Source organism: Bos mutus, chromosome 2, assembly GCF_027580195.1.
Source record: "Bos mutus isolate GX-2022 chromosome 2, NWIPB_WYAK_1.1, whole genome shotgun sequence".
In the NCBI taxonomy this organism is placed as follows: domain Eukaryota; kingdom Metazoa; phylum Chordata; class Mammalia; order Artiodactyla; family Bovidae; genus Bos; species Bos mutus.
In genome coordinates, this window is record NC_091618.1 from 64,794,743 (window position 1) to 64,822,510 (window position 27,768).

Genomic DNA, 27,768 nt, shown 5'->3' on the forward strand with positions numbered 1-27,768 from the left:
ATAGAGTATCTTTTTCTATCCTTTTACTTTCAGCCTATTTGTGACCTTGAATCTGAAGTGTTTCTCTTGTAGCCAGCAGATAGTTGACTCATTAAAACAATCCATTTTGCCCTTTAAATGGAGTGTTTGATCTTTTTACATATAATGTAGTTATTTATAAGGTAGGAGTTATGTCTCCCATCTTGCCATTTGTTTTCTATATATCTTCTCTTTTGTGCCTCAGTTTCCCCATTATTTATTTTTTTGTGTTAAATAGACATTTTGTAGTGTACCATTTTAATTCCCTTGTCATTTCTTTAACTATATATTATTTTCTTACTGGTTGTCTTTGAAATTATAGTTAACATATTAATTTATAACAATTTAAGTTTGGGTTAATACCAACTTAATTTCAGTATTATACAAAACTTTGCCCCTATGCTGCTGCTAAGTCACTTCAGTTGTGTCCGACTCTGTGCAGCCCACCAGGCTCCCCTGTCCCTGGGATTCTCCAGGAAAGAACACTGGAGTGGCTTGCCATTTCCTTCTCCAATGCATGAAAGTGAAAAGTGAAAGTGAAGTCGCTCAGTCGTGTCCGACTCTTAGTGACCCCATGGACTGCAGCCTACCAGGCTCCTCCATCCATGGGATTTTCCAGGCAAGAGTACTGGAGTGGGGTGCCATTGCCTTAATTCCATCCTCTCTCCTTTGTGTTGTTTATTGTTGTACAAATTACACCATTATACACTGTGTGCCCATCAACTCAGATTATAATTATTGTTTTATGTGTTGTCTTTTAAATCACATGGTAGAAAATTACAAATTAAAAATATGTTTATATGTTTACCCCTGTCGTTACCTTTATTGGTGTTCTTTACTTTTCATCTGAGTTTGAGTTGCTGTCTAGTGTTCTTTTAATTCAGTCCGAAAAAAAATCCCCTTAGCATATCTTGTAGGATTGGTTCACTAGTGATGAATTATCTCAGTTTTTGTTTATCTGTGAATATCTTCATTTTTCTTTCATATTTGAACACATTTATAATGGGTATTTTGAGGTCCTTTCTGTGAAATTTGATATCTGGTTGTTTCCAGAGGCAGCTTTTGTTATTCTTTTATTCCCAAGGTGTATGGGTTACATTTTCTTGTTTCTTGCATGCCTCATAATTTTTTGTTAGAAACTGGACATTTGAGATGATATATTGTAGGACTCTGGGTACTCGTCTCCCTTCTTCCCCAACCAAGATCTGTTATTTTTGTTTGCCTGTTTTTTAGTGACTGGATTATTTTAGCAATATTATTTTCTCCATCCTATAAAGTGTGAAGTCTCTGATGTTGTTCCTCAGGGAGTGAAACCAAGCAAGACCCTCTGGGGCTCCTGGGTATAGAAGCATTTCTGTGTCCCCATTCCTTGTTTGTAGGGAACAGACCCCAACCTCCATGACCTTCCCTGCCTGTGTCCCAAAGAGCAGATTCAAACAGTTGCTAATCAGGGAAGGGAGGAGATTCAGAGACAAAGAAAACACAGCCAAGAAACAACAGTGCAGCCTTGGGGCAGGGTCCTGTTTCTTTCCGGATGGCATCAGATCAGATCAGATCAGATCAGTCGCTCAGTCGTGTCTGACTCTTTGCGACCACATGAATCGCAGCACACCAGGCCTCCCTGTCCATCACCAACTCCTGGAGTTCACTCAGACTCACGTCAATCGAGTCAGTGATGCCATCCAGCCATCTCATCCTCTGTCGTCCCCTTCTCCTCCTGCCCCTAATCCCTCACAGCATCAGAGTCTTTTCCAATGAGTCAACTCTTACCATGAGGTGGCCAAAGTACTGGAGTTTCAGCTTTAGCATCATTCATTCCAAAGAAATCCCAGGGCTGATCTCCTTCAGAATGGACTGGTTGGATCTCCTTGCAGTCCAAGGGACTCTCAAGAGTCTTCTCCAACACCACAGTTCAAAAGCATCAATTCTTCGGCGCTCAGCCTTCTTCACAGTCCAACTCTCACATCCATACATGACCACAGGAAAAACCGTAGCCTTGACTAGACAAACCTTTGTTGGCAAAGTAATGTCTCTGCTTTTGAATATGCTATCTAGATTGGTCATAACTTTCCTTCCAAGGAGTAAGCGTCTTTTAATTTCATGGCTACAGTCACCATCTGTAGTGATTTTGGAGCCCAGAAAAATAAAGTCTGACACTGTTTCCACTGTTTCCCCATCTATTTCCCATGAAGTGATGGGACCGGATGCCATGATCTTCGTTTTCTGAATGTTGAGCTTTAAGCCAACTTTTTCACTCTCCACTTTCACTTTCATCAAGAGGCTTTTGAGTTCCTCTTCACTTTCTGCCATAAGGGTGGTGTCATCTGCATATCTGAGGTTATTGATATTTCTCCTGGCAATCTTGATTCCAGTTTGTGTTTTTTCCAGTCCAGCGTTTCTCATGATGTACTCTGCATATAAGTTAAATAAACAGGGTGACAATATACAGCCTTGACGAACTCCTTTTCCTATTTGGAACCAGTCTGTTGTTCCATGTCCAGTTCTAACTGTTGCTTCCTGACCTGCATAGGCATAGCAATATCTTTAAGCTCTTTATAGAACTAAAGTGAAAAAGTGAAGTCGCTCAGTCGTGTCCAACTCTTTGTGACCCCATGGCCTGTAGCTTACTAGGCTTCTAGGTCCATGGGATTTTCCAGGCAAGAATACTGGAGTGGGTTACCATTTCCTTCTCCAGGAGATCTTCCCGACCCAGGGATTGAACCCAGGTCTCCCACATTGTAGGCAGATGCTTTACCGTTTGAGCCACCAGGGAAGTCCTATAGAACTAAACCCCCAACAAATGCGAGATGTCAGCAGTTCTTCATTCTAGAGAAGACCATCTGAAATCAGATTAAAGGAACCAGAGAAGCTCATCAAGAGATTACTTGAGAGCAGATTAAAGGAGTGCAGGCCCTGCACACACCCTGATCCTTATCAGCAAGCCCACTCTTGAACTATTGCTATAAAACTCTTCACCAAATCCTCCCAGGTTTGGACTGTTTTCAAGGGCAGGAGCCTGCCATGTCTCCCTTTGCCTGGAAAAGCAATAAAGCTCTTCTTTTCTAATTCACCCCAACTCTGTCTCCAAGATTTGATTTGGCACCAGTGCACAGAGGCTGAGTTTTCGGCATCAGAAGACACAACTTGGATACTTCCACACCTTGGGATGATAGTGATATTGGTAAGTGCTCTTTCTGTCCCTGACAACACTCAGTTGTTAAACCCCACTAATTGCAAGCGTATTGCTCTATTGTTTCTAATAATGCCCTAGGGCATAAATTGTCCTACAAACTAATCCAATCAAAGTGTGGCTCTTTGAAAGAATAGTTTCTGAGGTATGTTTGATATTCTGACTCTAAGAGGATTCCTCCCAGCAGTCCTACTCCATGAATCTCTCATAAACTAGCCATCCTACAGTTTAGGTTGTGTTTTCTTAAAAATCCATGAATCTCCTTCTCATTGTCTTTCACCAAAACCTTCACTGTGCTGTTAGGTTTGAAGTTTTCCATGCTCTACTGAAAATGAAATCAGTTCCTTTGGGAAGAGATTAGGAACTACCTATTTTACAATCTGCTTCTCACCCAGCCGAAATCACTGAGCCAGGGCTCTAGAGCTGCAGGCATGGACAATGACAAGCTTCTCTCTGAATCATACTTCTTCTCTGAGTGATCACTAGAATGTGCTGGCAGCAGCCTGTAGCCCCTTTGTCTTGTCTCTCCTGGCATGAAGCCGTCACATAGGATGAGGCAAGGCAGGTGGGCCCCAGTATTCTCAGCATGCCACATCTGGGGTATAATCTCTATTCTAAATGTGGGGGTTGAACATAAGAAGGGAGCCTCCACCTCTCAATGACACTTGCTTAGAATTAGCCTTGGAGAAAAAGGTCCATTTAGTCAAAGCTATGGTTTTTCCAGTAGTCATGTATGGATGTGAGAGTTGGACTATATAGAAAGCTGAGCGCTGAAGAATCGATGCTTTTGAACTGTGGTGTTGGAGAAGACTCTTGAGAGTCCCATGGACTGCAAGGAGACCCAACCAGTCCATCATAAAGGAAATCAGTCCTGGATATTCATTGGAAGGACTGATGCTGAAGCTGAAACTCCAATCATTTGGCCACCTGATGTGAAGAACTGACTCATTGGAAAAGACCTTGATGCTGGGAAAGACTGAAGCTAGGAGGAGAAGGGGGTGAAAGGATGAGATGGTTGGATGGCATAATCTACTCCATGGACAAGCTTCAGGAGCTGGTGATGGACAGGGAAGCCTGGCATGCTGCAGTCCACGGGGTTGCAAAGAGTCAGACATGACTGAGCAAATGAACTGATAGGCAGCTAGGGATAGGATGTGAAACACTGAAGTTCTGCCTGTCCTAGGAATAGGGCCCTTTCAATGGTAGCTTGAGGAGAGGGAGCCCTATGTCCTTGGCTGCACAAGTCTGGAGTCTTCACTGAGCTGGAAGAGGGAGGAGGGTGGTCTTTGTTCAAAGACTGCCTACTTGTGCCTTTGTTACCAAATTTGGGGGGTGTGTGTGCTTGCTAAGTCACTTCAGTCATTTCTGACTCTGTGCAATGCTATGGACTGTAGCCCCCCAGGCTCCTCTCTCCATAGGATTCTCCAGGCAAGAATACTGGAGTGGGTTGCCATGCCCTCCTTCAGGGGATCCTCCCAACCTAGGGATCAAACCTGTGTCACCAGCGGCTCCTGCATTGCAGGCAGATTCTTTACCACCAAGCCACTGGGTAAGCCCAATTTTGGGGGGTAGTTTTTCTCAAATATATGCACTAAAGTCACCTATGCTCTAGACCTTATCTCTTCCTATACCCTCTAGAAATTTGACCTCATTCTCTCTCTTCTTGAAAGACTCCAGTTCATCTTGTTCTTTTCCAGAAAGATTTAAAACATGTTCAGGTCAGAACCATGGGAAAAAATAACCAACTCTCCTTCTAATCCCCCATTTCTCCAACCCTTTCTCTCCCCTACTTTACAGCCAAATCTTAAAATAGTATCTAGAAGAACTAGCCTCCATTTCCTTACTTCTCACTCATTCCCAGTCTTTACTTTATCCCCAACATTCCATTGAAATTCTCACCCTAAAATTTCCATATTTCCAGATTCAGTGGACATTTACTGGTTTTTACCCTACTTGACTTCTCCATAGAATTCAACACTGTTTCCAACATTCACATGAGCACACACACACACACACACTCTCTCTCTCTTACACTTCTTAGCCCTTATTTTAAAACATTAGTTTTAAAGAGGGTCAACAGTGTTTAGTTGAATATCATTGAGTTTCTCTCAATACCAACTTACTGACTGTAAGATCATTACTTATAATAATTTCTACTCATTATTAATACACACACACACACACACACACACATATATCAGTTCAGTTGCTCAGTTGTGTCCTATTCTGCAACCCCATGGACTGCAGCATGCCAGGCTTCCCTGTCCATCACCAACTCCCAAAGCTTGCCCAAAGTCATGTCCATCAAGTTGATGACGCCATCCAACCATCTCATCCTTTCACCCCCTTCTCCTCTTGCCTTCAATCTTTCCCAGCATCAGGGTCTTCACATCAGGTGGCCAAAGTATTGGAGTTTCAGCTTCAGCATCAGTCCTTCCAGTGAATATTCAGGACTGATTTCCTTTAGGATTGACTGGTTTGATATGTTAGCGTAAATTACTTTGGATTTGTTTCTACTTTATATTTCACTTAAGACCTTATGTTGATTTAAAGGGCTTCCCTGGTGACTCAGATGGTAAAGAATCCGCCTGCAATGCGGGAAACCTGGGTATGGTCCCTGGGTTGGGAAAAAACTACATGTAGTAGTTTATATTATTTCTGAATTTCATTCATAGAAAGGAATTTTCAACATATTTGTTAGAAAAAGTTGGTGCTAGTCTGGTGAGATTGAGAGTTTCTGCTGTAGCAGTGCCAGTTTCCTCTTTCTAAAGAGATCCAGTGCAAGTGAGCTTCTGTACTTCCCAGCATCCCCCTTCATTACTTTGGAAACACATTCAGCTTCTCAAGTAGCTGAATGATAATTCTCTTTAACTAATATGAGTTATTTTGGTTGCTCCTTAGTGCTTATGCAAGCTACCAAAATAATGGATATTTTTTCATCTACTTTATCCCTTCTTTTTAAACTTACCTCTCCCAGCCTTATGCATGGGAGGATGCATGCTTGCAAACCTCCAAGTACAAGATTTTGTTTTTCTATTGAAAATTATTTGTAGTGAAGTTTTTTTCTGGCCATGGTTCTTATTTTGGAAAACTCTTTTCACAGGCTCAAAATGGCAAGGTCATCTTTTGGTTATTGTTCCCAAGAAATGGTTTTCAACCACTAGATTGCTTTCTGCACATGGGTTTCTTTTTTATTTCCTGGTACAAGACAATTCTGGTTGCTTCAGGAGAAAAGCTTGACTGCATGACAGGTGGGTGTTCTGTGAAGAGTTCCTGTTTTCTTGATGGACCCAGAGCCGATATGTGGGACCGCCTGGGAGCACCCTACATGAAGCACACAGAGGGCAAGACTGTGGCCAGTGGGGTGTTTTCTCCCTCTACTTTTAAGAGAACAAGGGTTTGCAGCAGCATCAGCAGTATCTCACCAGGGCAGCCAGGGAACCAGAGTCCAGGGGAAGCTTAATGGAGCAAGCATGCACTGGCTGTGTGCTGTAGACTGTAGCACAGCAGAGACTAAGAAAGCCATCGAAACCCTTGTTACTCTGTTCGGGGATCAGCATCATGTGTGGCACTTGGGAGCTTATTAAGATGCACAGTCCTCATTCCTGACCCATGGATCCAAATCGAGGTGTGGACGAGATCCTGATGCAACTCCTGTGCACATTATAGTTTGAGGAGCACTGCTGCTCTAATCAGACCACAGCACAGACACTCCTCCCTCCAGGAAGTCTTCCTGGTACTCCTTTCAATACCCCAGCACTCTGTCACCTGGATCTCCTCTGTGTCCTCATTGGCCTTGTTGCTGCAGGTCTGCATGTCCCTTCCTCAGAGGTGAGTGCTAACCCAGATCATTCTGTGCTCACCTTGCACACGACCTGATTCAGAGTATATTCTAATCAGAAGGCCCACTGGGCCGGTGAACCAGTGAATGGGCAGGTGATCAATGAGACAGACATAACAGCCTGAAACTCATGGAAGACTAGGTGTTTATTTTTGCTGCTTCTCAGACAAGCTCCTCAAGGTAAAAACAAAACATACAGTTTCAATAGCATAGATTTTAAACGTTCAACCTCATACCATGGCATTTCAGGTTTCCAGAGCACTTTGGTTCAGGCACTTTTGTACCTAGAGGCACAGAGAATTTCCCAGGCTGGAAGGGAGTGACTTATTCTCATGGGGGTGCTGTTGTCAGCTGCCTGGTGAGGTACGGAAGAGCAGCAGATGACACCAGGTCAAGGCCAAACACACGGCCCACCCTGCCCTTCATGAGCGGGTTGTCCAGTTGGGGTGTGGTCAGGTCCTCTGCTGCACCTGCCCCCCTGAGGAGCACCTGCAGCAGAAGGTGGGCAGGGAAGGGGAGGGAGCATATTAGACTTGGCTCTGTGTCAGCATCTTTGGTGTAAGGAAACATCCCAGGCTCAGGGAGGGCCGGAGAAAAAGGGCAGCTAATACTGAGTTGGGCTGACAATCCTTGGTGAGTCCCAGCTGCCCATGTTCTCCCTGCTTCCTATCAGCAGGAAATTGACGGGCATTTTTGTCAAGCAAATGCTGAAATCTCTGCTTCGCCCACCACCTTTCCAGTGAGCTTCTCTGAGGCCAAGGCTGCCGCTCCATCAGGGCCCATCTGGGAGGTAAGCTCATGCCGCTCAGCTCTTGAGCAGCAGACAGAAACATCCGCAGGAAGCAGGCAGTTTTGTCTGCACTGCTTTCCCTCCATCAGTCACTGGCCTAATGAGATATGCTTGCACTTGGCTCCTTTTTTTTTTTTTCCTTTTTACTCAAGGACCCTAATGCGCTCCACAGACATGAGCTCATGCAGTCTCCATGGGGAGGCAGGAGCATTCGTTCTGTGGCACTCCTGGGTCAGCTTTTGCCAGCTGACTCTCTTTATTTCATGAGATGATTAGATAATATCACCAACTCAATGGATGTGAATCTGAACAAACTCTGGGAGATAGTGAAGGACAGGGGAGCCTGGCGAGCTGCAGTCCACAGGGTCGCAAAGAGTTGGACACGACTTTGTGATAGAACAACAGGATGCCCCCTGGCCTGGGAGACCTAAGAATATAAGCATGACCAATGTCCCCTTTCAGGGTACATCTCCCTGATGTCTTCCATCAGGACCGTACCCCATTGTGTTCAGAGATGACACATCATTCCGATGCTGCCAGGGGTTGGGGGCTTAGCCGAGAACAGCTGTTTCTCTCTACAGGGGAAATAAAAAGTTTCAGTATGAATCAGTGAGGGACAGCATACAATCCAAGGACACATGTTCTGTGGCCTCTCTTGTGCTTTGGGGCAGCAGTGTTCCCAGTTTGTAGCTTTGGTGGAAAAGACCTGTCACCTTACCCCCCACAGCTATTTTGAAACATAACCCTGCATTAGGAAGAACCTGGAGCCAGTGTAGCTTTGGGGTGTTCAGAAGGCAGGTTCTCTGCCTGGCGGCAGCAGGAAATTAAAAAAATCCCCAGTGTCCTTCCACAGGACAATTCAGTGAGGACTATCCATCCGTCAGCCCTCTGGCTGGGGCCCCGAGAAAAGCAGGTCTTGTTTTCCCCTCCCCCTTGAACCAACTTTTAGAGGGTCTGCTCTTGGGGAGACGTTCAGACTAATGATTTACAAGGTGAGAAGGCACAGTGGTTTAAAGAACAGTCATCACCAACTTAAAGAAAGAAAAAAAAGTACACTTGTTCTCAAGACAGGGTTAATTAGTGGCTCCGGTAAGGAGGTGATTTCACACTCCCACAGGAGGATCAATTTGCAGCTGGCGGGGTGATTTCTGACTTTTAGGGAAAAAAATCTCCCCAGCTCAGGGAGGATTAGGGGTAGCAGCCTCAGCCCCAGTTGTTCCCCCTTCCCACCTCCTAACCTGGCAAAGGATGAACCTACAGGTGGCTCCCTGGGCACAGACCTGGGCTCACCCCCAGTGCCCTCAACCCCACCTGGCCTCCTCCTGCAGCCAGAGGAAGGGCGGCACCCTGCTCCCCGGTGACTGGTCAGCTCTGTGCACCTGGATTGGGCTCCAGGCAGAGCTCCTGTCTGCCCTGCTACCCGAGAGCCTCAGCTCTGCAAACGCCTAGGGAAAGTAGCAAAATGGGCAGGGAGCAGGGAGGCGCACACATGGATGCAATCATCAAAGTACAAGCCTCTCATTGCCTTTTCTGTGCCACATCTGCTCAGCTCTGCAGATGTTACAAGTGTCAGCTGCCCTTCTCCTAACATCTGGCACTGGCTTTGAAATCTACAGGTTGAAATCTCAGGGACTCAACTTTTAAGCTAAGTAAGTGTAATTGTAAATCCTGTTATCTATATGAAATACATGTGGACATATATATATCACACACAGGTGTGTCATTCTGAATATTACTGCACACATCCCAGGAATCCAGACCTCAGCCCACCAACTTGTGTGTAATTCTGCTGTCCTGCATGATCGAGAAGTCCTGGCAAACTCCGGGCACTGTCCTGCCTGCGTCTGGTTCCCCGGAGCTGGGTGCAGGCCCATCACACATGGCTTGTCTTCTGGGCCAGGGCGTGGTCCACTGGCAGTGTGAACCTGACGAAGCCATCTTTCTCCCAGCCCCTCCGGATCTTGGTGAGTCTGCGGCTGATGCACGGCAGGAGAAACAGGCCTTTGGCCAGGATGATAACACAGGGCACCAGCAGGGTGAGGGTGAAGGTGGGGGGCAGGAAGAACTTGTAGCGGCTCTCCTCAAAGGCGCGGGTCCAGCCGTAGGTGAGCGTGTGCAGGGTGCTCAGTACCAGAGCCACAAAGCCCAGAGTGGACTGCGGGGGAAAAGAAGGCTGCAGTAAGGGTGAGGATGGACATAGCGATCCCACCAATGACAGAGGGGAAGGAAGCAGGGTGGCTTTAGTGGGGCTCTGGGTTCAAATCCCAGCACCGTCACTCACTCTCTGCATGATCTTATTACTACCCAAACTCTCTGAACCTCAGTTTTCCCAACAGAAAAACGGGAACAATGCTCATATGCCAATGTGTGTAAGAATTGATTGGTTCAGAAGGATTCAATAAAACAACAATGCTTTTCCCCAGACTGTATTATTCATACCTCTAGTGGCTGCCAAAGGACTTAAGATGGAATTAAATTCAAAGAAGTTTAAAAACACATTAGTAGTTTTGTGTATATATTCATGCATATAGAGTAATAAGTGTCTGCTAGCATATCAAAATCATAATTTCACAGATAATATTTGGCATAAGATAAGGCCAGGAGAAAGACAAGTGGATTTTAAGTTGATTTAAAGGTAAACTCAGGGACTTCCCTGGTGGTCCAGTGGTTAAGAATCTGCCTTGCAATGCAGGGGACGCTGGCTCCATCCCTGGTTGGGGAGCTGAGATCTCACATGCCATTGGGTGCTGCTGCTGCTAAGTCACTTCAGTCGTGTCTGACTCTGTGTGACCCCATAGACAGCAGGCAGCCCACCAGGCTCCCCCGTCCCTGGGATTCTCCAGGAAAGAACACTGGAGTGGCTTGCCATTTCCTTCTCCAATGCGTGAAAGTGAAAAGTGAAAGTGAAGTCGCTCAGTCGTGTCCGACTCTTAGTGACCCCGTGGACTGTAGCCTACCAGGCTCCTCCATCCATGGGATTTTCCAGGCAAAAGTACTGGAGTGGGGTGCCATTGCCTTCTCCAGCTGTTGGGTGGGGTATGGCCAAAAAGAAGAAAAGATAAAACACAATGCAAAAAGTTCCCTTGACACCAACAGTGAAGATGGCTCTCAGGGGCCTCTAGGCTAGGTGTCTTCATGCTGTATACAAAGCCCATAGCACCACAGAGATGCTGCCCATGGGTACTGGTCCCTTACTTCCTGCCCGTGCTCTGAGCTACAAACACCCCAGGTACAAACCCTACCAGGATTACTCTCCTGCCTGGAAGGAGATTAGTGATGCTAAGGAGATCAAGACCATCACAAATCCGAATGGACATGGTCCAGGCCATCTTACAGCAGAGCGTCCCACCCTTGAGCCAGGTGTGGGCTTTTGTGGATGACTTCCAGCCACGAGCAGCTCATCACCCCAAGTGCTATATAAACACGACTTTCTATGGGGACTACAATGTGAAAATAGCCAAGAAGTGCTGATCTGTAACTCTAGCCTCTGGGAATCTTTTTGCAGGCAGGGTTTCTTGCAAACTACAAATGACGCCTTCCAGATTTACTGTTGGTGCTATCCTCAACTGACACTGTGACCCTCAGCAAGTCACTTCATTAGCCTCAGAGAAAAGGAAGTGATTAAAAAAGCTGAAGTCAGAATTGTGGGGAAAGCGCTGTATCGATGCAGCATTCTGCAGCCCCCAGACCTGGCAGGCAACAGTGCGGAGCAGAGCGCACCTAGGGTTAGGGCTTTGTAGAGGTTGGGGAGGGGGTACAGGGCACTGAGAGAGTCCTGGTGGGAGAGACCTGTGTTCACTGCATAAGGAATATGCAATGACCCATCAAGCAATGAACACACGTGCATTTTCTCCAAGGAGACACTGCAAGGGTCTAATTGAAATGTGGCAGCTTGATGGTACCTGAGGGTGCTTTTTACAGGTTGGTTTTGAGCTTTCCACGGAGAAGCTGTAATTGGCCTCTTGGATTTCCTTCAGGCCCAGCTTGTCAGCATCAATCCAGGGGCTTGGCTGAGAGATGCTGTCTTGTTTTCACTCTCCTCAGACACGGCTCTAAATGGGTCTGATTTTACTACCGTACCTCATGCTTACTCCTCACTAGCATGGGCAGCGCTTTGCTTATACCCACTCCAGTGTAAACCCAAGATGGTGAACCTCAGTAACTGTTTCAGAAGAATTGCTTGTAATGCTTCTACTAAAAATAGTAATAATAAATATTTTCTAATGGCTATACATACAAGTTCATAAATAGGTTCACAAGTATAATGTTTTAACCCTAAGTAAAATACTAGCTGGGGTCCCCTTGTGGCTCAGTGGTAAAGAACCCACTTGCCAAAGCAGGAGACATGGGTTCGATCCTGATTGGGGAAGATCCCACAAGCCTCAGAGCAACTATGCTCGTGCATGACAATTACTGAGCCTGTGTTCTAGAGCCCAGGAGCCGCAACTACTGACCTCGATCCCTGGGTTGGGAAGATCCCCTGGAGAAGGAAATGGCAACCCACTCCAGTATTCTTGCCTGGGAAAATCCCATGGACAGAGGAGCCTGGCGGACTGTAGTCCATGAGGTTGCAAAGAGTTGGATATGACTTAGTGACTGAACAAGAAAAAAAATACTAGCTGCCAAAAGATCCCATCTCTATCCTTCCTTAGCCATCTCTGGTTCTTCTTGGCTTTGTGACCACTTCAAGGATCTTTTTATCACATCCTTAACAACTTCTTGGCTCAGTACAGCCTGTTGGGAAAGGCCATGGTTGGCTCTGTGCTACCCACAGGTACTTCAGTTATCAGATGAAAATGGTTGGCCCCCAAATGGGAGGCTTCTTGACTGTGAGTCACATGTAACCAGAGTCACTTCCAGACCTGTCCAGAATTCCAAATCTCCTAGCAACTTCTGAACCACACTAACTTTTTCTAAGTTCTGATCTATTGATAATGAAGACTCGGGTTAAAGAAGTTCCCAGCATTGAGAAAATATTTGGGATTAATATCCAGAATATATAGAGAACACTTTAAACTCAACAACAACAAAAACAAACAACCTAACTCAAAAATAGGTAAAGTACTTGAATAGAAATTTCTCCAAAGAAGATATATAAATGGTCAGTAAACACATGAAAAGATGCCCAACATGAGGAAAATGTAAATCAAAACCACTCCACATCCATTAGGAGGGCTACTATTAAAAACAAAACGAAACAAGAAAAGTGTTGGTGAGGGTGTGGAGAAATTGGAACACTTGCTGCTAGTGGGAGTGGAAAGAATGCGGCTACAACAGAAGATGGTGTGGTGATTCCTCAGTGAATTAAAGAACACTCACCATGTGCTTTGGCAATTCCACTTCTGGTATATAGCCCAAGTAACTGAAAGTAGGCTCCTGAAGAGTGCTAACTATAAGCCCAGAGTCCTCATCTGACCACAGAGTAATTCTCCATCAGGAATAAATCTTCAACTAGCCTTCCAACCACCCCGATATTTCCCAAACAACTTTCAAGTCCCAAACTACTGCTCTCCTTACTCAGATGAATTCACTGGGTTTTGCTGAGATGGCTGGGATGTGCCTTTTCATAGCCGGAGACTGTGTTTCTAAATATGGCTGCATAGTAACATCACTTGGGGAGCTTGGGAAACATCTTAATGCCCAAGTGCCAGTCCTGGGAATTCAGATTAAATTGGCTTGGGATGGGGCTCAGACATTGGTAGTTTTTACAAGTTCCGCAGTGATGCTGTTTGCAGACAGGACTGCTGCTGCTGCTGCTGCTGCTAAGTCGCTTCAGCCGTGTCCAACTCTGAGCAACCCCATAGATGGCAGCCCACCAGGCTCTGCCATCCCTGGGATTCTCCAGGCAAGAACACTGGAGTGGGTTGCCATTTCCTTCTCCAATGCATGAAAGTGAAAAGTGAAAGTGAAGTCGCTCAGTTGTGTCTGACCCTCAGTGACCCCATGGACTGCAGCCTACCAGGCTCCTCTGTCCATGGGATTTTCCAGGCAAGAGTACTGGAGTGGGTTGCCATTGCCTTCTCCGGCAGACAGGACTAAGAATCACCAATTTGGGAGATTCTCCTCACCTGAGACTTTCTAGCTTGAGGCTGAGACATCTTCGTGGCCCCTCTACTCAGGCTGTTTGATGGGGGTGGACCCAGTCCTTTCTGTTGCGTTGACAAAGACCCACCCAGTGTGAATGGGCTCACACTCTGCACTGTGATACCTTCCCAGATGCTGCAGCAGTGAGAACCCACCCTGGCCCAGGAACGAGTCCTGGCGGCCCCAGTGAGGCCTAAGCACCTCCCTTGGTGACGTGTCCTGGGGCTCCAGTGTTTTGCCCATGCTCTCCACTGTCCCTGGCCCTGATTTGGAGAGTGATGGACTGTGCTGGGCAAACAAGACATGCCCTGGGAGACAATAAAGACCTGCTCCCATTCAGACATCCTTTTCCCTTCACTATCCAGAATCCCACGGTGACAGATGGCAGGAGGCCCCAGCCTCGGGCTGATGGCTCACAGAGAGGGCTGACAGCCAAAGACCGGCCAATGACAAAGGGCCTTTTGACTTTCCAATCCCAACGAGAAGCTTGGATGACTCCAGCAAGTTTGTTTCCCTAAAACTCACTCTCCTTGGGAACAATTTAAAAATCCCAGAACAGCCAAAGGGAGGCATGGTCTTGGGGCAATTAATGACCCCCACAACAAGCTAAGGCCATTTCTATTATATGTAAGCTTGTTAGTGAGAAAGAAACCACCAGTTGTTGCTGGCTCCTGCCAGTGCTCAGTTACTGTGGTGGGAAGGGGCTTTGGACCATTGCTCACAAGGCTGGGATCAAAGCAGACCTCTGCTATCATTTCAGGCAAGTGGCTAGAGCAGGCAAGGCCATAGGAAGCTCCTCTAACTATGGGGCAGAACTGAGGTGCTAAGAGCTGAACCCTAATTTCTCTTCCAGTTGAGTTGCACTGACCTGGGTATTCTGCAATCTGACAATGTTTAACTGGCTTAAGTAGGAGCAGTTGGCACAGCCCCAAATAATAGCAACAAAAACACCCAGATAAACAAAACCCCAAATTAAAAACTTATTGAAAACAGCCTCAGGAACGTAAGCACAGGTCAACTTGTTGAATCAACACACTGTTTTGATGGCTTGTAGCTCAGTAAATCATTAGAGACCCAGGGGTCAGGCCAGGCCCACTGGGAACCACGTTGTCTCCACAGTCAGTTTCCAGGCCCTGGTGACCTGCTGCGGTCATTCTCGGCTGGGGAGGAAATGTGATCAGGGTACTCCTTGTTACAGAGTAGCACTTACCTTACGGAGAAGCTCACCTCAGAGAGTATACAGCCACCATTTGGGTGTGTGTGTCATGCACTACACATGTCCTCAACAGAGATTCTCCCAGTGACTACAGGAGGCGGACACAGACAAGTCAGGCCACAATCAGGATGCTCGGAGAGGCTAAGAAACTGTCTAGTGGTGCAGGGCTGGTCAGTAGTGGTCTTGGAACTGAAACCCAGGTCTGCTGGCTCCACCATCTCAGAGACTGTCACACACCGCATGGCATGCACTTAAGTCACTCAAAGAGCTTATAAGACAGATTCTAGAGCCAACCCATAGATCGGGGTAGTCCTGGGTATCTGCATTTCTCCAAGAGCTCTGTGACTTCTGACTTTTTGATGTCAGCTCACCATAAGAATCGCATTTTCATTACCACCCAGGACACAATGATGTCTATCCACATATGTATCTATAACTACTGAGCTGATACAACTGAAAAAGAGATGTCTGTGCTTAGAACATGTAAAGTGCCCTGAAATTTTGGGAGACATTCTACTCTATTTAAAAAGCTTGTTGTAGCCCCAAAATTGATTTCATGACCCATCAATGAGTGCCCACTGCAGTTTGCAAACCCTGCCTTGGACCATTCTAAGGCCCTCAGGGGAGTCTCTTGGCCTCCCCTGAGTGCTGAGTGACTCAACTGTTCAGTCTCTTGCTGCTTTCTACTGGGCTCAGAAATGGGCAATTGGTAGCTTAGTGATCATGGAAATGTGGCCACATGCCCTGAGAATAATGGCAAATCACTTTGTATTTGTGTTTTACACATAATCTTGCACAGTGAGTCGCAGCACCTCTGGAGGGAATTCACTCCACTTCACAAGAGTGTAAGTAAGGTAAGGCTTAGAGAGTGCATGATCTGCCTGCCTATGGTTCCAGAGCTGGAACAAATCTGTTCCTCCTCCATGTCAGCACTCTTGAGAGATAAAGCATTTGAGGACAGAATGTAGGCACTGGATTTCCACAAGTAAAACCCTGACTTTCCACCCCTCTCTTGGCCTTCCACCCCCCTCTTCCTGCAGCATCAGCAGGACTTTCCTATTTGTATTTCAACTCTTCAGTATGTAAAGCAGAGCGGCTGCTGAGGTCCCTGTCAGCTTTTGCTAACAAAACCAAATCCCCCGGCTTTCTCTGGCAGCAGGAGCCGGGGCTTGTAATCTATGGCTGCTTAAGGAAGCAACTTTCTGGTGAGGGGAGCAAACTGCAGCCTGTTTTAATTGTGGATAAACCATGCACCCTTGCAGACTCCAGGCAGGAACTGGAAAATCCCAGATTTGTGTGTTTGACACATGAGGATTAGTGGCAGATAAATAAAATTCTTTCTTCCCCTCTTTTGCCAGCATGTAGTCAGGCCTAAGCATTCCTCCAGAGACCTTCCAAGATGAGCAGAGCCAGTGAAAGTCAGAAACTGATATAAAACACCACGACTCTGTTTCGTTCTAGGGTGTGCATGTGTCCCCAGTTAGGAACAATAAATTGGGATTATATAAGAGTACCACACCATTGATGTCCCTGTTGGAATCTCATGCTGTGTCCTTGCTGCACAGAGAAGATATGCAACAGATGTTTGTTGGCAGTGGGGGCGGAAGTGATAGCTGTTCCCTGCCCTGATACCACGTCGATGGTAGAACCCAGTATTAGTCAGCACTCATCACTGGAGTGGGTGAGTTAGTGTGTCAGTACCGGGGGTTGACCACGTGCTCTGTATAGAGAACAGTGGGCGATGCCAGAGGAATGCAAATGTCCCTTCCCAGTTGTCCTTAAAATTAAAACATGGCTATGCCTGGCTTTAGAGGACGAAACAGCAACCCACCCCAGCATTCTTGCCTGGGAAATCCCACGGACACAGGAGCCTGGGAGGGCTACAGTCCATGGGGTTACAAAGAGTCAGACATGACTGAGCAACTGGGCATGCACACGTGCATGCCTGGCTTGTTCACAGGCTAGCACAATGCTGGGTGCAGAGTATGTGTTCAGTAAACACTGAGTGAATAAGTGCATGAAGAACCTTTGCCACTAGTAGCAGCTTCCCAAGTGTGTTCTGTAGAGTGTAGATAGCTGTTATGTGGGTGGCGGTGGTGGGGGAATGGGGTAGGGAGGGTGCTACGACTCAAATAAGTTGGCTGAACAAGGTTTGCCTGTGGTAGACATTAATTTGATGTGCCAAAGTGCATTGTGACTAATTCAGGGGGCAGCGGATCTTTTCCCAAATGTATTTGACCCCACATGTCCTTTTTCATAGGAGCAGTGTCCTTTGGGAAATGCTGTGGTTTATTTCCTATAAATTGGAGACCCTCATGCTCACCTCCCATCCACTCTGCATGAATCAAGAGGTCAAAGGGAATAACAGGGCCCGGTTGAGCTGAGGGTGCTGGGTGGGCCGCTAGATTCACTCAAGGGCTCGCTGACTCCCTAGCCAGATCAGTGACACATCCAGTGACTCCATGTTATAGGATTTTGTTTCAGAAGCCCAAGAATTGCAGAAACTGAGAACGTGTAGTCCAGGGTTCAGCATTCTGCCATCTGATTTTTTCACGTGCCTAAGTCTGGCTTCCCCAGATGTTGTGAGGATGAGCTGGTCCCAGGCAGCCCCTTTCTCAGGAGACCTGGGTGAGCCTGCCAGGCTCCCAGGACACCGGAAAGAGTGGTTCTGTTGCACAGATTATGAAAGCCCAGGCAGCATGTGGATGGGAAGGCGCCTGCAGGGCCCAGGCTACCTTACCTGGACAAAGCTGAACTCCCTCCAGTTGAGTGAGTTTGCGATGGATGGCAGTGAGGTGACAGCCAGCAGGGACAGCATGCCAAGGGCCAGCACTCCCAGGGACAGGTAGATCTCCATCCGCCACACTTCCTCCTCATTCCAGAGGTGACTCTTATTGGTCAAGACCTGGTATAGAAGGAAGGAAAACCACGAACACTGTCCAAGGTCGATGCCCTGGGATTTGGGCCAGTGAGGAATTTCGGATGGGAGAAACACAGATACAACCAACATTTCTACTTTCCACCTCATGTAATGTGTGTCTAGCTCTGTTTGAAGCGCTTTTCAAGTATCAGCTCACCTGATCCTTAGAACGACCCTGTGAGGGAGAGTTCATTACTGTCCCCGTTTTTCAGATGAGGGAAACGAGGCACAGAGATCAAGTTACCTTGCCGTGGTCACACACACCTCAGGAGATGGCAGAGCTGAGATTAGGAACCAGGCAGCAGGCTCCGAAGACAAGGCTCTCTCCCCACGGCTTTCACAAATTTGCCTGGGGCCAGTCAACCAGAGCAGCCACATGAGCCAAGAGTAAGGAGCCAGAGAATTTGATAAGACACAAAGAACCTCCAAACATGACCATCTCTCAAGGTTTTCGGGTGCCCAAGTCCCCCAGAGGAGGGAGGAGCTCTTCAGCTCAGAATCCCATCAGCTAGGTGGGCTGCTGCCCTTGCTGCCCACCTCCCATCCCAGCCTGTCTCACCCGGGACCCTTGGTCCCTCAAGCTGCCCCCATCACTGGTTCATACTCCAGACACACACAGACACCAAATCCCTCAACATTTCCTTACTAGCCCCAGCTCTCATCTTCCCACCCAGCTCCTTATTTCTGTTTGAGAAATACAGCTTTGACTCAACTGTGGAGTCCCATACTGAGGTCACAGGTGTGAGGCCTTTGATGCAGAGCCCAGATCCAAGGTCACCTGGAACTGACTGAGCCTCATTGTAACCATTGCCAAAAACCCGCCCTGATCCTTACGGGCCAGATTCCTGACTCCAAATTAGGCAAAAATGCCCCTCCTCCCAAACCCTCCACCCTGGTACTCACCCTATTGCACTCAAACCAATCACCTAATGCCACCCTTCAAGCAGGAATTTTCTTTGTCTTGAGGCCATAAAAATTGGCTACCAACCCATGTAAAGCATCAGCTGTCCCTTGAGCCGACCAGCTGTTCTAACAGCATCCCGTTGGCTCTCCCTGGTCTGTCAGGAGATTGGCCCATGGTGCTCACAGCCCCCACATTACCTCAACTCTTTGTTCTTAATAAACTCACTCCCATCTGAAATGCTCTGTGTCTGGAAGTTCTTTTCCAACCTGCGCTTGGAATGCCATGACATCAACCACTGCTACACAGCAGGGGCCAATATCCACTCACCAAGCAGACCCATGAGCACTTAAGAAGCACCTACTTTGCCAACATCTGTTGGATCATCAAAAAAGCAAGAGAGTCCGAGAAAAACAAAGCCAAAGCCTTTGACTGTGTGGATCACAACAAACTGGAAAATTCTTCAAGAGATGGGAATACCAGACCACCTGACCTGCCTCCTGAGAAATCTGTATGCATGTCAAGCAGCAAGAGTTAGAACGGTACATGGAACAACAGACTGGGTCCAAATCAGGAAAGGAGGACGTCAAGGCTGTATATTGTCACCCTGCTTATTTAACTTATATGCAGAGTACATTATGAGAAATGCCAGGCTGGATGAAGCACAAGCTGGAATCAAGATTGCCCAGAGAAATATCAATAACCTCAGATATGCAGATGGCACCATCCTTATGGCAGAAGAAGTAAAGAGCCTCTTGATGAAAGTGAAAGAGGAGAGTGAAAAAGCTGGCTTAAAGCTCAATATTCAGAAAACTAAGATCATGGCATCTGGTCACATGACTTCATGGCAAATAGATGGGGAAACAGTGGAAACAGTGTCCGACTGCTCCAAAATCACTGCAGATGGTGATTGCAGCCATGAAATCAAAAGTGCTTGCTCCTTGGAAGAAAGGCTATGGCCAACCTAGACAGCATATTAAAAAGTGGAGACATTACATTGCCAACAAATATCCATCTAGTCAAAGCTATGGTTTTTCCAGTGGTCACATATGGATGTGAGAGTTGAACTGTGAAGAAAGCTGAGTGCCGAAGAACTGATGCTTTTGAACTGTGATGTTGGAGAAGACTCTTGAGAGTCCCTTGGACAGCAAGGAGATCCAACCAGTCAATTTTAAAGGAAATCAGTCCTAAATATTCATTGGAAGGACTGATGCTGAAGCTGAAACTCCAATACTTTGGCCACTTGATGTGAAGAACTGACTCATTTGAAAAGACCCTTATGCTGGGAAAGATTGAAGTCAGAAGGAGAAGGGGACAACAGAGGATGAGATGATTGGATGGCGTCACTGACTCGATGGACATGAGTTTGAGTAAGCTCCGGGAGTTGGTGATGGACAGGGAAGCCTGGTGTGCTGCAGTCCATGGGGTCACAAAGAGTCAGATATGAGTGAGCGAATGAACTGAACTGAACTGTGTGCTAGGCCCTGGGCCACAGAGAACAAAGACACCTGCCCTCACAGAGTTCCGGATGCCCCACTGAGCTCCAGGGATGCACCCATTGATGAGCCAGTGCAGGCCCAGAGGGTGTCTACTTCCTTCCTCCCCACGGGGAGTGCTCTTGCACCTGAGCCCCCTCCAAGCAGGGCTGACAGATCCTTCTATAAAACTATCATTTCCCAACTAGACCAGGTAGCAGAGTTCCCGGAAGTCAAGGTGTTCTCTCAGAACACTGGGAAATGCTGGTGCTTCAATTCTACCCACATGACAAGGAACAGCATTTCCCTTAGGAAATATGACCAGGCTTTAGCAGGCACATCTCCGCTTTGCGAAACAGAGTCAGTCAGGTTTTTGAGAAACTATTTCAGGAGAGGGAAAAAAAAAAATAACCCAAGTGCAGCTAGAAGATGTAATAATAAAAATGAATCTAGTGGGCTGAGCAAAAATGGTTGAAAAGTTTATGAGAAAAAGTTGAAAGAAACTGAGCAAATGCCATCCATTGAATACTTTTCCTGTAGTTTGTGAAAAATGATGGACTCTGTTCTATTTCAGGGCAGGCTGGCTCTCGCTGGTGTCATTAAGCCACAAAAGGACCAGGAGTCTGGAGACCCAGGTTCTCACCCTGACCACAAGTCCTGTGAGACTCTTGGCAACTCCAGCTCTGGGCCTGTTTCTCCACAGAGCAGGAAGAGCTCGTGTCTAAAATCCTAGAATTTTGCTCCCTTACCAAACAAATGTCATCACCAGCTAGGGAAGGCGGGGCCGGATATTACCCTGAAGGGGGCTGGGAGGTCTCCCTCCTACCTGAGCCTGGTGGAGGCTTACTCACACCTTCCCATGGCTAACAACTGCCGCTTGTAAGTCATCCCCATGTTCTGAGTTGTTTGTTCTTCAGATATACTTCATTAGTCACTCCCTTCTGCCTTTTGGTAAGATTAGGCAGTTAATGTCACAAGTCAAGAGTCTGGATGATGACACACACCACATTTGCTTGCAAAATGTCTTGTTTTTTCCCTAATATTTCCACTCAGCAGTGATGCTGGGAAGGGGTTGGGTGAGGCGGGCAAGGGAGTAATGGGTGTTGAGGAACCTGTGTGAGCATCTGGATATTAGGCCGTGGGGGTCTCATCCAACCATAGTGCTGTTCTCAGGGCTCCCAGTGACCAGGGTCACACACGGCTAACCGGGACATAGATTCAATAGCTCTCTACTCCCCTAGGGATTCTCCCGTGTTCAGAGCTAATTAAGCTGTCCACCTTGACACGATGAGGACAGTGCTCTTCAACAAGAGATGGAATGCTGGCATCCACGCATGACGTTTCCTTTCCCTGTAGGTTTCAGCTTAGAGGCAGAAGGGTTCAGGGACAGGAGACCCAGAAGGCTCACCATGTCCCAAGAGTGGGTGGTGGTTGGCAAGAGGGTGATGCTGACCTCCAGCCAAACCCGGAGACTATGCTAAAGCAGGAGAAGGGTCAGTCTAGGGTGCTGGTGAGAATGGCTTCGCTGTCCCAAGGCCTGGGTTCCAATGCTGGGTCTGCTGCTGGGGGTCAGTCATGAGATCCAGGCAGTCGATTTCCAGAGTACCAGCACCTCTCTCTGTTATTGCAAAGACTAAATGGATGATGTTTGTGAAGTGAGAAGTGACTGGCACATAGTAGATGATTAATATAATAAATGGCTGGTGCTGTTGGTCTTAATGGCAGCTGGAAAGTTAGACTAGTCTTTCCCCAAGCTTTACCCAGGCTTCTCATAAGAGATGCCTGGTGTTAGCTTCATGGTGGCCAAGTTAACAGTCACTCAGTGAATATGCACTGGGACTCTGTGTTAGGAACCATGGACCTCAAGGGGTGGAAGACCCATCCAGTCATGGAAATCTAAGCTGGGCAGACATGTAGATGAGTGATTATACAGTGATGCAAAAGAAATATCATAGAAATATGGACCAAACACAACAGAAAACAGAGGTAGGAATGGGGAACGGGAGAGTGGCTGGAGAGGCTTAATAGAGGTTGGGTTTTGAAGGAGGAATAGGAGTTTGTCAGACTGCCAAGCTGTCTCAGGTTGGGGTGTCCAAGCTAGAGGAATGAGCTCTGCCCATTCTGAGGACAGTATGGGACCTGAGTGTGATGTGTCAAAGAAGCATTGGGGAGATGAGGCTGGGGATAGAGCCCAGATGCATTGTGAAGGGTCTGTCCTTATCCTGAGTCACCAAATGCTTTTCAGTAGTGACATGGTCAGACGTGAGATCTAGATGGTTCTCTCTGACAGCTTAGACTAGATTTGGGGTGAGAGGAAGGAGAAGAGACTGTGTGCATAAAACATTGTCTTTGATATTAATTTTGATCTTAAAATGTATTTCTAAGGCACCATTGAAGTAAATCAGAAAGCACTAGTAAATAAAATATGATTTACCATAGATGTAAATCAGAAAGTAGTAGTTACCATTGGTAATACTATTAATAATATCAATAAACATAGTCTTAGAGGTCTTCTCTGCAGCTGGTGTACAGCTGCGTCTCCAATTCTGTGGACTTGGGGTTAAAGGAAACCTGTGTTTCCTGTGCCCAGGCTAGCGTGCTCCCTTCCCTCCAGTTGGGCAGCCAAGGTGGGCCCTGAGAGGGCAGCCTGAAGGCAGACTGGAAAAGTCACAGGTCACAAACTGCCCCCAGAGCCCTGCTGTTAGGGGCTGAATGCAGGACAACCTCAGATGCCCAGTCTTGGAGCCTGAGGGCATGGTTGACCTGCAGACTATCCAGTATCTAAACCTCCAGGTTCAGGCAACTCATCACTTCCTGGGTGTGCATCCTACTTCTGGGCTACTCTGCTGTTAACCGGCCTCCCCGCCCCCGACATACCCACAGCAGCCCTGGCTCTGCACTACAGAACACTGCAGAACAAGGTTTGGCCCCTTCGCTTGACTTTGCTATCTGTCTCTGATCCCATCCTGTGGGAGTGATGGTTGCTTGGCAACCTCCACTGGGGCCTGCAGCCTTACAGGGCTTTGAAACCCAGGGAAAATGACCTTGCACTTGCCCCTCTGTGCCTTGGTATTTGCATCATGGCAAAACTATATTAACATAATATCAAGAAGAGCCTTGGGGACTTCCCTGGTGGCATAGTGGATAAGAATCTGCCTATGAGACAGGAGACATGGGTTTGATCCCTGGTCCGGTAGATCCACACGCTGCAGAGCAAAGAAGCACATGTGCCATAGCTACTGAGCCCACACTCTAGAGCCTTTAAGCCACTACTGAAGCCCATGAGCTCTAGGGCCCATGAGTGACAACTACTGAAAACGGAGTACTCTAGAGCCCGCACATCGCAGCTGCTGAGCCTGTGTGCCTAGAGCATGTGCTCAGCAACCAGAGAAGCCACTGCAGTGAGAAGTCTGGACACGGCAACAGAGTAGCCCCTGCTTGCCTCACCTAGAGAAAGCCCATGCAACAACAAAGACCCAGCATAGCCAAAAATAAATAAATGATTGAATTAAAAACAGAAAGAGCCTTTGCAGGGCGGAGAATCTGGAGAGTGGCAGTTAGAGGGTGAGCAGGGGAAGGGGCAGCCAAGGGTTTGCCTCATGCTCTGGTGAGAAGAGGGCATCACCTTCTTCCCTCCCCGCTGCCTGAAATGCCTGCCACCCAGATCTGCCACCTCCTGGGCAGCATACCCCGAGAGGCTATGCAGGGCCTCCTGCCCAGTGGGAGAATATCAGAGAGCATCAAAACCACTAGCACTGGGTAAGACCTCCATCTACATCAGGGTGCTGAGAACCAAGGAGGGGCCATGACTTGCTCAAGGTCAAGCTCTTTGTTCTCATCAGTGATGCTAGAGGACAAGAGTCCAGAGTTCTGGCCTGCAGGCCTGCACGCCACCCTATGCCAGCTAAGGGGAGGATGAGACTGTCCTATTTCTTCCTGTGGCCTTAGGGCCTGGTAGAGTAGAACTCAGTGAATGAATGAGCTCTGGGATCACTTACTCAACTGGTAATTTGGACTTGTTTTCCCTGTAGAAATTACATGGACGTGAACATGGATCTGGAAGAGAATGGCTGGATCTGCATCCCACCTCAGCCCCTCACTGGCCGTGTGACTTTGGCCAAGTAACTTAAACTCTCTGTGCCTCAGTTTTATCACCTGTAAAATAAGGGTAGTACAGCATCTACTTTATAGAGATAAGAGCTAAATGAATTCATGCTGGGTATGTAAAGCTCTTAGAATGCTACTTAGAACACAGTAAGCTATTTTTAAAGAGTGTGTGACCATTATTTTTCTCTTTCTCTCTCGTTGCCAGCAGGTGTCTTGCTTTTTCACCTGAAGTCTGGGTTCCAACTTTCTCTTATGAAAGCCCAAGCCTACAGATGCAATGATGCCAGGTGTCCATGGGTGGGGAAGGACAAAGGCATTTGAGAAACTGAGAGCAGGGAGGCAGGAACCCAAGTGAGTAGGGGCTGAGGTCTGTGGTTCCCAGGAAGCGGCCCCACCTTGCCCCCACAGTCCTGCTCTGCGAAGTGGCCAGGCCTCTGAGGGGATGGCTGCATGGCAGATGTGCCTGGGGAGGGCACAGCCTCAGTAGGATCCCTGCTTCCCAAGCAAGAACAAAACTGCAGCTGGAACCAGGGGTAGATGAGAAGGGTCTCAATGGGTGACTTAAGTGTCCTGGAGTGTGTAGGACCCACACACCAGGCCAGAGGCTGAGGGCTAGAGGGAGAATCAAGCAGGTTCAGGAAAATAAAGAACAGCAGTGTTGCTTGCAGACCTGAGCTTTGGAGTCAGAATCAGGCCCTGTGAGTTTGTAAACCAGGAGGAAGCATCTAGGGGGCCTATTTCTGTAGGTATAGGTGCCAGGGGAGGCTGCCTGTGGTGCTATTTGGTTTGGGCTGAAGGCCCTGCATTCCCAGGAATCCTGATGGCAAAAGAGCACCATCTGGCTTTCCTAAATGCATAATTACTGTGCCCCCCGCAAAAAACATATTTCTGCAGCCTTCCCCATCTCAGATGATGGTAACTCCATCCCCCTTGGTACTCAGGCTGAGAACCTGAGCACCTCATCTATCCCAAGTCTATTACAGCAATCCTGTGTACTCAGGCTTCAAAACATGCCTTCAGTACCTTCTTGCCCCTCTGCTGCCCCCACCCCATTCCAAGCCTCCATCGCCTCTCATCAGGGTTTCTGCACAGCCTCCTAACTGGTCTCCCAGCATCTTCATCTGATCAAGTTAGAAGATCTTCTAGCTTCTCCACCTGGTAGCAGAGTGAGCCAATTAAAACCCCAGATGGATCATCAATCCTCTACTCAAAACCTTCCATTGGCTTAGAGTCTAAGGCCAAAGCCCTTTCTTGGCCTTCAAGGCCTCTCTGGTGTGGCTTCAGCCTCCCAGGCCTCAGCCACCACTGTCTCCCTGGGCTCCACCAAGAGGTCCTCCTTGCTGTTCCTCAAAGGTGCCAGGCAGCTCCTCTCCTTCCAACCTGTGCTCACATATCACCTACTTAGCAAGGTCTCCTACACCACCCTTTAAAATCACACCCCACCCTTCTCCACAGTTTTCTTTTCCTCCTTAGCCATAGGCATGTGTGCTCAGTTATATCTGACTTTTTGTGACCCCATGTACGTAGCCCGCCACGCTCCTCTGTCCATGGGATTCTCCAGGCAAGAATACTGGAGTGGGGTGCCATTCCCCACTCCAGGGGATCTTTCCAACCAGGGATCAACCCACATTTCCACATCTCCTTCTCCTGCATCAGCAGGCAGATGCTTTACAGCTGTCCCATGGGGAAGAATTGGCAGATGACAAGTGGAGCACTGTACCTACGGGACACCCAGTACCATGACTGGCAGGAGACGACTCACGAGGGCCGTACCTGCTTGACGGCCAGGTTGACCAAGTCGTAGCGGTGGGAGCGGCGCAGTGGCAGGCAGAGACTGTAGAGCGCGTGCAGGGCAGCGCAGAAGAAACTGAGCAGGCCGATCTGCTTGCGGTGCTGCAGCCAGTGGTCCAGCCAGTCGGGGAAGCGTTGGTACTTGGTGCCGCGGCACAACTGCAGGGCAGCTGCCAGCACGCCGGGCAGGTACACCAGCGACAGCAGCACGTAGGCCACGCAGGGCAGCGTTGTGTTGACCACGAACACAGGGAGCTTGTAGAACTTGTTCTTGCCCTCCTGCACGTAGGGCTCCAGCACATCTCGGACAAAGTTGTAGGCGTAGAAGAAGATGAAGAGCCCCAGGGCCAGGAGGGCGGGCACCTTCCAGCCTGGGAAGAGGCGCAGGGGCATGGCTTCCACCTCCCGGGCTGAGGCCAGGGACCCCATGTCCACAGGGGTGAAGCCCATGGCCCTCACCATCTCCAAGACAGTGCGCTTGGCTTCCGGCTGGTCACTGCAGATGGGCACCTGTGGGGAGGGAGGTGGGAGGCATCAGATGGGGTCCCTGGGTGGGGCCTCAGAGAGCCTCCTGGCCAAACTCCTCACTGAATAGCCGAGGAAACTGCCAGGTAAGGTACAGCTGGAGCAGAAGGTGGCCCTGACTCCCAGGCCAGAGGCCTTTCTTCCCTGTGGTCTCCCAGTCTCTGACCCAGCAGTGCCCACTACTCAAGGATAATGGCCAACACTCATTCAACAGTGAGCATCTCACCCAGCTCATAGCCATCAGCATCCACACACAGAACACCCATCTAGGCAGCCCCCAGGAGCCCTTGGAATAGGTGCCTTGAGGACTCTGGCCTGCCCTGAGGGTTGCTCAGCTATTGGGCTTTGCATATGGCCAAGAACGTGCTGCTGTGGCTGCAGCTCCATCCCTCAGTCCACAAGTGTCCTCTGTGACCATGTCCTCTTGCCCCTTACAGCTCTCAGCCAACACACAAGGCAATCCACAAGTCAGCCCCTGCCTTGTAGCCCACTGCTCCCCTCTGTGAGCCCCCAGGCAGGTCCACTGGTGTCCTCTGGTCCCAAACACTCCATGTGTCTTGCTGACACTGCTGTGGTCAGCTGCTCTACCAACACTGACTCAGGACCTACTATGTACCAGGCTTAACACATGTGATCCCTCAGCATTGCCACAAGCCTGAAAGTAGGTACTACTGTCCACATTTTTCAGGTGAGGAAACTGAAGTTTGGGAGCATCAGTTCTCACCTCTGTGTCTCAGAAGGAATGCCCTTTCTGTGCCTGATGACATGAGGTAGGGCCGAGGCCAAAGCTGACCTCAAAGGCTTCCCCAGCCAGCTGCTGGTTCTGCTCCCTCCAGGCTCTGCTATTCTACATTCAGCCACTGTCCATTGCCTGTCCATATATGAGAGTCCCAAGATGCAGGCTGTAAAG

At 48.1% G+C, this 27,768-nt stretch overlaps 1 protein-coding gene across 1 annotated transcript in view; it reads right to left on the reverse strand.

The window, feature by feature from the left end:
• Positions 1-7,177: 7,177 nt before the first annotated feature.
• The window catches only part of STEAP3 (STEAP3 metalloreductase), a 46,235-nt gene continuing 25,644 nt past the window's right edge, over positions 7,178-27,768 (reverse strand). Inside the window, exons 3-5 of the mRNA XM_014480219.2 lie at positions 26,316-26,843; positions 17,880-18,044; positions 7,178-9,994 (exon numbers count right to left, since the gene is read on the reverse strand). Of these exons, the coding sequence (XP_014335705.2) occupies positions 9,713-9,994; positions 17,880-18,044; positions 26,316-26,843 (975 nt within the window). The 3' untranslated portion in view covers positions 7,178-9,712. The remainder of the gene's footprint in view (positions 9,995-17,879; positions 18,045-26,315; positions 26,844-27,768) is intronic.